Source organism: Peromyscus eremicus, chromosome 2 (genome assembly GCF_949786415.1).
Source record: "Peromyscus eremicus chromosome 2, PerEre_H2_v1, whole genome shotgun sequence".
Taxonomy (NCBI): Eukaryota; Metazoa; Chordata; class Mammalia; order Rodentia; family Cricetidae; genus Peromyscus; species Peromyscus eremicus.
The window spans coordinates 160,667,478-160,679,790 of record NC_081417.1 but is presented as its reverse complement, the minus strand read 5'-3'; the positions used below and the strand labels follow the sequence as shown (position 1 = coordinate 160,679,790).

The window sequence follows — 12,313 nt, the reverse complement described above, 5'->3', positions numbered from 1 at the left end:
ATACCTGAGGGTAGGTTGTCAGTTTAGAGCCAGCCATCAGAGTCTAGTCAACCTCAGAAATCACGAGAAGAATTCAAATTGTTTCAGGCTGAGGATGTAGCTCACTGATAGATCCTGGATCTGCAAGGCCCTGGTTCCTTCCTCAGCAATTCTACAACAGGACAGGTGCAGGCCGAGTGTGGGGACACAACTTTAATCCAGCACCATATCTGGCTCTCAGAGTTCTGTAACAGTAAATATGCAGCAAGGGACACTGGGACAGGAGGATCACAAGTTCCAAACCATCCCAGGCTACAAGCAAGACCTGTCATAAACAAACCAACAAAGCAATGACACCAACTCCACATGGACAAGCAAGTGATTGCCTCAGCAAAGGACAAGTGACCACCATAAGTCTGAAACGATGGTCTGCTCATCACTTTTCAGCCACCCCACTATTTTTTAAACAAGGCTACACTAACTGAAAACTCCAACGAGCCAGTGACTTTAGACTCAACAGCCTTTGGTTGACCAAATCTATGGAAAACAACTAAACCAGATGGTGACAGTGGGCCGAGGAGAATGTTGGGCTCCGGCAACAACTCACTTGATGAAATTAACTGTCCTGAAAATGGCTAGTCAGGTCACCCTGAGTTGACAAGGGCATTTCTTCATTTCTGGGAGGGTCCAGATGCCACCTTCTGCTCTTCTCTCACTTTGGGAAATAACCATTTGCAGATGGCCTGCTACAGCACCAGAGTAGGATTTCTTCCCTATGTGCCCAAAGGCTGGCCTACAGTTTAACAAGAATTATTCACCTTCAACACCCTATGTTTTCTTCCATGAGATGTCCTATCTGAGTGCTGACAGAGACTCCAACACACAGAGCTAATGCAAAGTATTGGTTGCTGCACACACCGCATGGCTCAGAGGTTAGCTGAAGCTTCTGACAAGTGTGTGCGGGCTCTCTCTATTAAATGCCCCAACGCACACTCACATAGAGTAAAAAAGCATTTACCGCTTAATCTCCCCCACCAACTCTAAATCACAGGCTTGGTTCTCTACAGCTCTGGTTGTCTTCGAACTCAGAGATCCGTCTACCTCCTCCTCCCCAGTTCTGGTAATTTTGTTTGTTTGAAGGCAGCCCTAGCTGACCTGGAAGGCAGGATTAATGTAGGCTGGCCTTGAATCTGTGGAGCTCCTTCAGTCTCTACAAGGCAAGCCATAACCTTGCATTCTGTCCTTCTGACCACCAAGCTTCCATCCGCGTCTCACGCTTTCCCAGAGCGAAGATGTCACACTTACTTTGTAAAGAGCAGCGAGTCGATCTAGGCACTCACTGGTGGGGCTGAGCACTCAGCTCTGGGTTATAACCAAAACCAGGCACAGATGACGCGGCCTGAGCTCTGGCAATCCTTCACTCATTTGTAACCTGACTTTCATGTGTTACAAAATATTCTTCTTTCGAGTTTTACACAACTCCAAATGAAAGCATCGTTCTTACTCTTGGGCTCACACTGTTTAACGGGCTGCAGCGTGCTGACATGCTGTAGAGCCCCGAACTCTGCCATCAGTGTCTAAAGAGGGCCACTGGAGAAACCATGACATGGTCGTCACACAGTAGGAGGGGGCTACTGGAAACTGACCTGCTGTGCGGTGGGCAGCTTCAGATCCCCGACTCAGACCTCCAGGACTCTGGGTGTGTATGTCCACAGTAAGGACACTTAGTTCCCCCTTTCTGCTGGTGACAACTAGTCTACAGGACTTCACCCCGTTTCCTGTTTATTAAGTCACACCAGTCAGAGAACAGATGAGCACAGCCAGCCAGAGAGCGCTTCTTTCACAGCCAAGTGGCCCTGCTTCTTTCCCCGACAGGCACCACTGTCCACAGACTTGTAATGGTCCTCTTTTGCTCATTAATGGTTAGGGATAAAAAGCCCGCCCCCATTCCTTTTTGAGGCAGAGCCTTAGAATTTCAACAATGACTCTTTACTAACCGAATGTCTCCCCCAAAGGCAATGTGGTGGTTTGAATGAAAATGCCCACCCCAATTGAACACTCGTCCCCAGCTGGCTGCACTCTTTGAGGAGGACTAGGTGGTGCAGCCTGGTGGGAAGAATTTAAAGCCTCACAAGACTCCAGTCTGCCCTCCTAGCTTCCTACTCCAGCCATGCCCAAACCCTGCAGCCAACACCTCCTGTCCTCCGTCGACTCTCATGCCTCTAAAACCACAGACCTAAACAAGCCCTCGTTTCTGAGGTGCCCTGGTCTGCACGGTCTGTGTAACAGCAACAGAGAGTAGGCGGCGCAGGCAGCTGAGGGTGACGGGACACTTGTCTTTTCTGCGCTGGCCTCAGGACAGCTCTTGTGGTGATGAGAGCAGCCACAGAATCATTTCATTTATCTGAGAACCACAACGTAGACTTTACAACTCTGGGGGGGAGCAAACTAGACTGTATCAGCATTTGAAGACTCTCAGCCTACTGCAGCCTTGAATTCAAGTCTTGCTGACAATGATTCTGCACACACAGCAGCCCTTCATCAGATATGTGGCCTAGGAACAGCACAGCTTTTCCAAAGCTCAGTTCTTCATTTGACAAATTCCTAGATGGAATCAACCAGGCTTCTGTCCCCTCTCCACCACGGTCCCAATTTCAGTTGCAGCCTACTTCTGCGGAGCCTCTCTGGCCCTCTGCCATTGAGCACGACAAACATATGGGTTCTAAGGGGTTCCTGCTGTCCTATCCTGCAGCCAAGGAAGGTCAGCTTTATGACTCTAAAATCACCTCCACAGAACAGACTGGAGCCACGAAGGCTCACTCTGATGGTTGTGCTTTGCCATGGAAACCTAAACATTCACCTTAAACTTTCTACGTATTTAGTGTGTGTGTGTGTCTGTGTTCATGGAAGTCAGAAGACAGCTTTTGTGAATCAACTCTATCACATGGCCCTGGGGATCAAACTGAAGTTGTCAGGATTGGCAGCTAGTACATTCACCCCTGAGTCACTGCTTTAGCCCTATCAAACAATTTCCTGAAAAATCTTTAAAAAATAAGTGAGCAGGCCAGGTGGTGGTGGCACATGCCTTTAATCCCAGCACTCGGGAGGCAGTGCCAGGCAGATCTCTGTGAGTTCAAGGCCAGCCTGGTCTACAGAGTGAGTTCCAGGACAGCCAGGACTACACAGAGAAACTCTGTGTCAAACAGGAAAAAAAAAAAAGTGAACAATGTATTCATGTCCTTAGGAAAGCATTCTGGGATCTAAAAGTATATGGGTATATATATTCCTCGATATAATCACTATTCAAATATTTCCTGATAAAGCTGAATTATGTTTCTAAGCCATTATGTGTGTGAAGACGATGGAGCCTTTCTAACTAAGAAAGGATGCTATGCTAGCTTGTGTCAGCCTGTGTAATATGGAGAGAACAGAGTGGACTAGGAAGTGATTTAATACTCTCTGTCACATCTATGTAACAATCTACACAACCAGGGTTAAAAAGACAGCAGCCTCAGCCCATGAAGAGAGTCAAGCTCTGCAGGCCCCAGGGGCCACACGTGCTTGTGGAAGAGGCAGCAAGAGCTGATGGTGGCTGCTGTCCACAATGGCACAGACAAGAACCAAACCAGCTCACACGACAGGAGTACAGCAACTCTATTCCAGACTCGCAGTCTCTACAACCAGTGTGGTGGATTATACAAACCAGAGACTCAACCAGGATGGAGGGCAGAGTGACCGTCAGAAGGCAGTGCCACTAGTCCATGTGAATGACCTCTTGGCCTGCTAGCCACAGCCCTCTTCTACTCTGGCTCACTATGAAGGGTCCCAGGGACACATGACCCCAGCACCAAGTTTTAGCTTTCTCAGTGGGAAGTTACAGACACAAGGTTTTATCTGAAAAGGGCAAATTGAAGGCGGGTAAGAGGCAGTGAGAACTGGGGACCATGGGATCCAAAGACACAACTCCACGGGATGGATCTCCAGGCAAACCTCCCATTTCACACTGGAGATAAAGTCCTCTTCATACTTGAATGTCTTAAAAAGCAAATGCTAGAAGGAATGTGATCAGAGGTTCACTGGACTCTGTTTCCCAGCCTCAGCTCACAGTGTTCGACTACGAAGATTTAAGAAAAACAACAGTGCCTTGATCACCAGCATGACTTCCTTCCACCCACATGGCCGAGAGGAGGCAGGCACCTCAAGAGGGCATGGGAAGGCTACCAGCTTCTTATCATGACAGGGACAGGCTGTAGCAGGGCCATCTAGACACACCCACCCTGACAGTAAACCGCACCCAGTCACTGCTAGACAGGACCAAGGCACTCAGTACAACGGGCACCTCAAACTTCAGGAGATACCCATTTGCCTCCTGGCCAGGGAACAACTCAGAACGACCTCCCGAATAGCAGGAAAGATACTGCACAAGGGCTGACTGGGGTGACGAAGGCAAGGCCCCCATGGTGCCATCTGGATGTGCCCTCCACAGCCTAACTGCACAGGGGACCACTGCCTCAGTGCTGAAGCCGTTAGCTGGGTGCCCTTTCTCACTGACCCTGACTGCCAAGGGCTCAGGAAGTGTAAGAGGGAAGGTCTTGGAGAACTATGAGCCAGGGCTGTGCAAACCCAAGGCATCCTCTATTCTTCCCTGCACAGGGTTTGAACGACTGTCTCCGGCTGCAGTTCTGTTGAGCACCAGGAGGTCTCACCCTCCAGAAAAACACTGCTCAGAGGTAACAGCAAGGTTCTGCCCCACCCAGTTTTATGCTGCCATCTGAAAAACACTGGATTCTTTTCACCCTGGCTTCCTACCTTGGGGTTGGTTCTCTGCTGCAGTCTCCGTTCCTCCCGCTCTCTCTGGAGCCTCTCAAATTCTTCTCTGATCTCAGCTGGAGTTCTCTTTCTTTCCACCACCTGTGAGCAGAATTGAGAGAGACAGTTGAGGGCCCAGGACACTTAGAGAGCTGGACTCTAGTTTGATATGCACACAATAGCCAGGGGCCAGTTGGGCAACCCCTGGGCTCGAAGAGATCCAGAAGGAGCTGCAAAGAGGTTCCTCCAACCCTGAGAGGAAAGCAAGGCTCTGCTGGCCTCTGTGCTCTCCAAAAACTGACCTTTATTTTAGTAACCTCTCAGAGGCTGCAGGAACCTCACAAAGATAATCCTACAGTCCAAATTTTCTAATGAGAAATCAACTGTCAATGAGGTACACCTTGGGGTTATAAAACTTGGGATCTGGGGCTAGAGAGATGACTCACTACTCAAAGAGTAGCACTGGCTACTCTTTCAGAGGACTCGGGTTCAATTCCCAGCACCCACATGGCAACTCACAACTGTCTGTAACTCCCAAGATCTGAACACCCTCACACAAACATACATGCAGACAAAACACCAATGTACATAAAATAAAAATAAATTATTAAAACAAAAACAAAAACAAAAACTTGGAATCTCTAGTCATGTGAGGGACAGGTAGTGCCTAAGAATCATGGGCCTGTCCTCTTACGACATTGAGCTGCCAGTGATGCTGTAGAATCTGAGGTCCAACACCACTGGAGGATCAAATAGCAGATGACATGAAAGTCATAGGTACACCATGAGATCAAGTCTGTGACAAACTAGGGCACTCTAGCACGGCCTTTCATAGTCTTAGTGTACATGATAGGAAGGCAATAGAGTTGACATCAGAGGTGGAGCTTCATGGGAAGGGCAAGGCCACTGTGGACATCGGTACCTCACCTCTGAGGACACTGTACCACACGACTTCTAAGGACCCTGCTTCCAAGTGCACAATCCTGAGCAGAGCCTGGGGCACGATGGAGCATGGTGCTGAGGCTCAGCCTGTAATGTGCTGCAGTAAAAATATCGAGAGCTGCTGGGTCCTTCTGCTTCTGCTCACGCTTTACACAAGTTCTGCACACAGCTGATTACAATCAGAACCAACTGCCAAATTAACATGGCTGGTCCCTGTGGTGATTGTTTGTGCTCTAACAAATAGAAGCTTGCTTGGAGGTCAGAGGGCAGAGCTAGCCACTAGAGGCCAGGCAGTAATGGCACACACCTTTAATCTAAGCACTTGGGAGGAGGAAACAGGAAGTGATAAGGCGGGATGGAGGAACTCGGCCCACTTTGGTCTGAGGGTTCCTGGAAGTAAGAAGTCTTAGTCTGAGGTGGTGGCACATGCCTTTAATCCCAGCACTCGGGAGGCAGAGGCAGGCGGATCTCTGTGAGTTCCAGGCCAGCCTGGTCTACAGAGTGAGTTCCAGGACAGCCAGGGCTACACAGAGAAACCCTGTCTCGAAAAAACAAAAAAACAAAACAAAACAAAACAAAAAAAGAAAGAAAAAGAAAAAGTCTTTCTAGTGGCTGCTGCTCTACCTCTCTGATCTTTCAGCTTTCACCCTGATATCTGACTCCTGGTTTTATTATTAAGACCAATGAAAATTCGTGCTACTGGTCCTTCCTTCCAGAATGCTGATGACACTTACCGGGCAGCCATAAGCCTCTGCCCTCAGGGCTTCACCTGGCACTAATCAAGTACGGAAGCTGGGGGGGTCCATCGTGAGGCAGCCTGGGTGTGGGAGTCTACAACCTTAGCTACGTGCTGGATAACCCCTGCGCTGCACCCCTAGAGTATATCACACACAGCCTGTGAACCCACAGAAACCTAGTTCATCTAGACCAGTCACCAGTCACCCATCCTGGGCTAGTCAGGAAGACTGATCTCATGAGGAGAAGCGTTATGGAATAATCCTTTTGTACAGTGTGAAGATTTGTCACTTGGACTGGTTTAATAAAAAGCTAAACTGCCGATAGCAAGGCAGGATTGTTGCAGTGGAAAGGATGCTGGGAAGGAGGGCAGAGAAGCCAGCCACACGTAGAATGAGTCGGATATACAAAATGGGAGAGAAGTAAAAGCCACACGGTAAAACATAGATTAATAAAAATATGGGTTGTTATAAGAGCCAGTTAGAAATAAGCCTAAGCTATCGGCTGAGCTTTCATAATTAATAAGAAGTCTCTGTGTGGTTACTTGGGAGCTGGCTGGCAGCACAGAAAGAGTCCCAACTACAGGGAAGGATAGGTCAGGTGGGGGATGGGCAGCTCACCTCCAGGAAGAATGTCCACCGTTAGAGTCCTGGGTGTTGATGGGTCTGAAAAGTCTAGGATCCTAAGTCAACTTTTTTTTTTAAAAACATTCTGAAATAAGGTCTCTCTCTGTAGCCCTAGCTGTCCTGGATCTTACTGTGTAGACTAGGTTGGCCTCAAACTCAGAGAGATCTGCCTGCCTCTGCCTCCCATAGAGTGCTACCATGCCTATCCCTGGTTTATATTAACATCTTTTTTTTAAAAAAATATTTTTAACTTTTAAAATTTTGTTTTATGCATAAATGCATATCTGTACCACTTGTGTGCCTGAAGCCTGTGGAGGTCAGAAGAGGGCATCAAGTCCTCTGGAATTGGAGTCACAGACACTTGTGAGCCACCATGTAAGTGCTGGGATTTGAACTTGGGTCCTCTGGAAGAGCAGACAGTGCTCTTAACAGCTTAGCCATCTCTCCAGCCTCAACGGCAGCATCTCAGGTGGCCATGGATCATCCGTCAAGGCTATCAGTACCGCACACTTCTGCTGTAGGATGGTCTGTATGTCAAATGTGTTGCTGATTGGTCAATAAATAAATCACTGATTGGCCAGTGGCCAGGCAGGAAGTATAGGCGGGACTAACAGAGAGGAGAATAGAGAGAACAGGAAGCTGGGTGAGGGAGACACTGCCAGCTGCCACGATGAGAAACAGCATGTGAAGATGCTGGTAAGCCACGAGCCATGTGTCAAGGTACAGATTTATAGAAATGGATTAATTTAAGCTGTAAGAACAGTTAGCAAGAAGCCTGCCACGGCCATACAGTTTGTAACCAATATAACTCTCTTGTGTTTACTTGGTTGGGTCTGAGCGGCTGTGGGACTGGTGGGTGACAAAGATTTGTCCTGACTGTGGGCCAGGCAGGAAAACTCTAGCTACACACTTCTACTGGCCAGATCCAGATTTTTCAGATTTGTGAGTTTCCCGCGGACATTTCTTTCTCATACCTGCCTCTGCTCTGCGGCAGTTTGGAAGTCCCTTCTCATGACACTGGCTGCATCGCTGCTCTTCAGAGGTTGACTTTCTTAGACATTCTCTGCACAGGGCCACAGACTGCAGCTGACTCAGCCAAGGCTGTGCCTGTGAGCGCAGTTTGCAGGCAAGGCGAATGGTGTGCTTTCCACTCCACCTGACAGCCAGGAGTGAGTGCCGAGACTGTCTAAGAGTTCACTTTGACTTTCTCAATTCTAAAGAAGAGATAAACTTCATTTTCAACATGGGCTCTGGCATCAACATCCCAGCCAGCTCCAGGCACTCAAAGGATTGGGATCACAAGCTGGGGGTGCTCTCTTGGTCTACACAGCAAGTTCCAGGCCTTCTAGAGCATCATAGTGGGACCCTATCTTGGGGGGGGGGAAAGGGGCCCAATTTCATTCCTAACATCCTCTATTAAAGGGAAGTGGCATTACAGCTGAGACCCAAGTGTTTTGAAGGTCCGTCATATACTCTGTATCCACAATTACCTTCACCCTTTACCAAACCACCTAGATGTTTACTCAAGGAACAGGCTGTGACAGATAACCTTCAGCCACCAAAGACTGGTATTCTGGAAACATTAGTAACACGATGACAAGAACACAGCGAATACAGTGTCCTTCATGGCCAAAGCCACCACTGTGGAGAAAGAGCCCATGGCAACACTCGGACGGACTGCAGTCATTCCTCGAAGGATCATGGGAAGAGTCATCCCATGCGCATTAAGGAGCTGGCATCCTGCTGCATGTCTGGCACTGTTAATACCTGAGGATGCTTTAATTTCTGGTTTGCCTGTTTTGCTTTTTCAAGATCCTCTGGGGCAGTGGTTCTCAACCTTCCTAATCCTCCAACTCTTTAATACAGTTCCTCATGCTGTGGTGACTCCTGATCACAAAATTACTTTTGTTGCTACTTCACAACTGTAATTTTGCTACTGTTATGCATTGTAATGTAAATAGTTTTTGCACATAGAGGTTTGTTACAGGGATCAAGACCTACAGGTTGAGAACTGCTGCTCTATGGAGCCAAGGCTGGCTTGGAACTCACTACACATCCTAGGCTGGCCTCCAATTAATGCCATTCTTGGTTCTGCCTACCAAGAGCTGAGATTACTCCTGTGAGCCATCATACCTGGCCGTTTTACCTGCAGACTTACTGAGAATTTTATTTCCTTAAAATAGTTTCCTAAAACTACGCACATGAAGTTTACCCACTCACCACTTGTGACTGGCTACATCCTGTACAATTGCAGCTGAGTCTGGCTTTGCTTCATGCTAGTGAGAGATATCCTGTTTTGGTGAGAGGTAATCATGTAATATTTTGCCAGAGGATCCCACCATTCCAGGAGAGCTGAAACAACTCCAGAAACCAAAACCCCAGTCTGTGATGCAGGTCACCTAGCCAGTGGCCCTGACTGCAGTGCTCAACTCTAGTAACTAAGTGGTATACAAAGTCTGAGAACAGTCTGGACACACAACTGAACTTGTTTTTCCATCTGGGTAAACAATGCAAAGTGACAATGCAATACTGAGATTTCCAGTAAGCTAGAGGCCCTAAATCAAACATCCTACGAGCTAGGCAGGACACGCAGAACCTGCTGTGATAAGGGCCCGATAACAACATGGGGTGGAGGGAATGGGACCAAGTGTGAACACAGCCTAGTTCAAAGGGCAGGGCTTCCTCAGAGCTGGCAGCTACCTCGCAAGGGGACTCAGGTCCTGTGCTGCTAATCTGGTGCTTCAGGCGACAACTGCTGGATATTCACACAAAGCCTCCTAGGCTTCAAATCTTAGCGGCTACCGTTCACCGCGATGTGTCCATCAAAGCATGGCTACAGGTGGAAAGTGGTGCACAAGCCCCACTGGGACTGGTCAGTTCTGCTTTCTTCCCACCACACTTCAAGCCTTTGATGGGCTTCATGTCGGGGACAGAAGGGACAGACAGCGTGAGATCAAACACCCCAAGAACTTCCAGGGGAGTTCTGCAGGATGAAGGCAGGAAACTGGATCCGCTGCACATCTCTCAGTAACGTCTGATGGGATCCCACGGCACTAGCACATTGGTCTTCCAATACCATTAAGTAACAACACCTACATACTGTGTAGCAATTTGGGGTCTTACAATTAATTTTCACGCTCATTTTTCTACACAACTTCATTTTTCAGGTAACATGGAAGCACAAGGAAGTGAACGGCTTGCCACACTTCTGCTACCAGACAGGGGCGGAGTGGAAGGTGCTGATGCCACAGTGCATTATAGCTAGAAGGCCCATCACAGGCCCCAGGAGGCCTGCCACGGTGTGTGCATCCTCCTGTGACTCGGTTTCTCTTACCTCCCATCCTTCCATCTCCAGCCCTCTTTTCCCATAGATGTCATAGATGGCCCTTGTCTGGGGATCGCTAAGCACTGCAAGGAAAAAAAAAAAAATCAAACATGTTCACTCAGCACAAACTCCCCTTCAGTCCTGACAACCCAGTGTACAAGGCCATGAGGTAAGTCCTCCTCTGCCTTTCCTTCCTAGCCAGTCTTCATGGAGACTGTCTTTCTTTGGCTGCATCTTCCTAAGGCTTTCTCTTTCCATCGGAGGGCGTTTAGAGGCTACAGATGGGAAAAGCTGGGCTTCTCCAGGGTCCAGCCTGCTCTGGAAGCTCCAAAAGACAGTGGCTTTTGTTTGGCTTTAGGTTTTAGTTTTCTTGTAGACGTGGCTGGCCTTGAATTTGCTATGTAGCTGGGGGTGTCCATCAACTTCCGGTTCTAATGCTTCCATCTGTTAAGTGGGGGGATGCTAGGGGCAGAGCACCACGCCTCCCCGCCAAGAACAGCCTTCTCTAAAGCTCTGCTCTGTAGTGTACTCTGCAGGACACTGTACCAACAGCTGACTTACCTGAGCACTACTAACTAACCCCAAGACCTCTGTAACTTTTTTTTTTATGCAACCCAGGCTCATCCCAATTCTCCTGCCTCTATCTCCCGAGTCCCAGGATCACAAGTGTGAGCTACAACACCCAGCTTTGAAATCTGTTTAAAAATACATGAGTACCATTCACAATACTGTTGGCCACATCACCTAATGAAAAGATTCCTCAACAAGGGAGAGAATTATTCCAAGGCCCAAAAATAGACTGTGAGCGAGACTGACAGTTGCCCCTGCTCCACTCCAAGCTCTGTTGGGGATCTTTGCATACTTTATCCACTGAGGTTCCCATATATTTTTAAGACCAATTAAAAAGCGATGCAAATGAGTCTATCCATATTCAAATCTAATGGAGAAGAACGAAATGCTGACCACTGGAAAACATGGAGCCAAACTTGTTGAGCAAAACTGATTTAATAAGAGAAGCCAGCACTTGCTGAACAGAGTGCGGCCAGGTCTGCTGCTGTGGTACTTTGACAGGGAGGCAGGCTTTCTGTTCAAACTACAGAACACAATGGGCTTTGGTGACCACCAGCACTCACGCAGCCTGTGAGTCACGCTGGGTGACACAGCACAGACTCCTGTCTATCATGTGCCACTGCCCACTTTTTACTGGTCATTAAAATATAACTTCTTGGGCTGGAGAGATGGCTCAGAGGTTAAGAACACTGGCTGCTCTTCCAGAGGTCCTGAGTTCAATTCCCAGCAACCACATGGTGGCTCACAACCATCTGTAATGAGATCTGGTGCCCTCCTCTGGCCTGCAGGCAAACATGAAGGCAGAACACTGTATACATGATAAATAAATTTTAAAATATATATACATACATACATACATATATACATATATGTATATATATATATATATATATATAAAAACTTCTTGGTAAAACTCAAGGTAAAATATGCCACCTGCTATCCTGTCTGCAGTGAAGAGGCCTGTTATTTCATAGAAAGGCACATTATCTAACTTTTGGCCTCTAGTTAAGGAGCAGATCACAGGGATCTGGAATGAGTAACTGATTTTTCCTAATCTATAAATCTATGAGTGATTAATGTTTTTGCTTTTGCTTTTTTTTTTTGCTTTTATTTCTTAAATCATGACAAAACATTTTACCATTCCAATCTCTTTAAAATGTCCAACTTGGTAGCATGAAGCTCACCTTCACTCTTTCCAGAGCCTTCCACCTTCCCAGAGCCAAACATTCTATGTTTTCTTCATTTATTATACGTAAGCCATAAATCTAAGCTCCTGAATGACTAGACTGTACTTCCCCACCAAGCTCTCACACCAGCTTTTGTAAGC

General features: G+C 47.6%; 1 protein-coding gene across 1 annotated transcript in view; it reads right to left on the bottom strand.

Moving 5' to 3' along the window:
- Dnajc11 (DnaJ heat shock protein family (Hsp40) member C11) overlaps positions 1-12,313 on the bottom strand; it is a 55,531-nt gene that overhangs the window by 25,728 nt on the left and 17,490 nt on the right. The window contains exons 3-4 of the mRNA XM_059255455.1: positions 10,426-10,499; positions 4,789-4,890 (exon numbers count right to left, since the gene is read on the bottom strand). Of these exons, the coding sequence (XP_059111438.1) occupies positions 4,789-4,890; positions 10,426-10,499 (176 nt within the window). The remainder of the gene's footprint in view (positions 1-4,788; positions 4,891-10,425; positions 10,500-12,313) is intronic.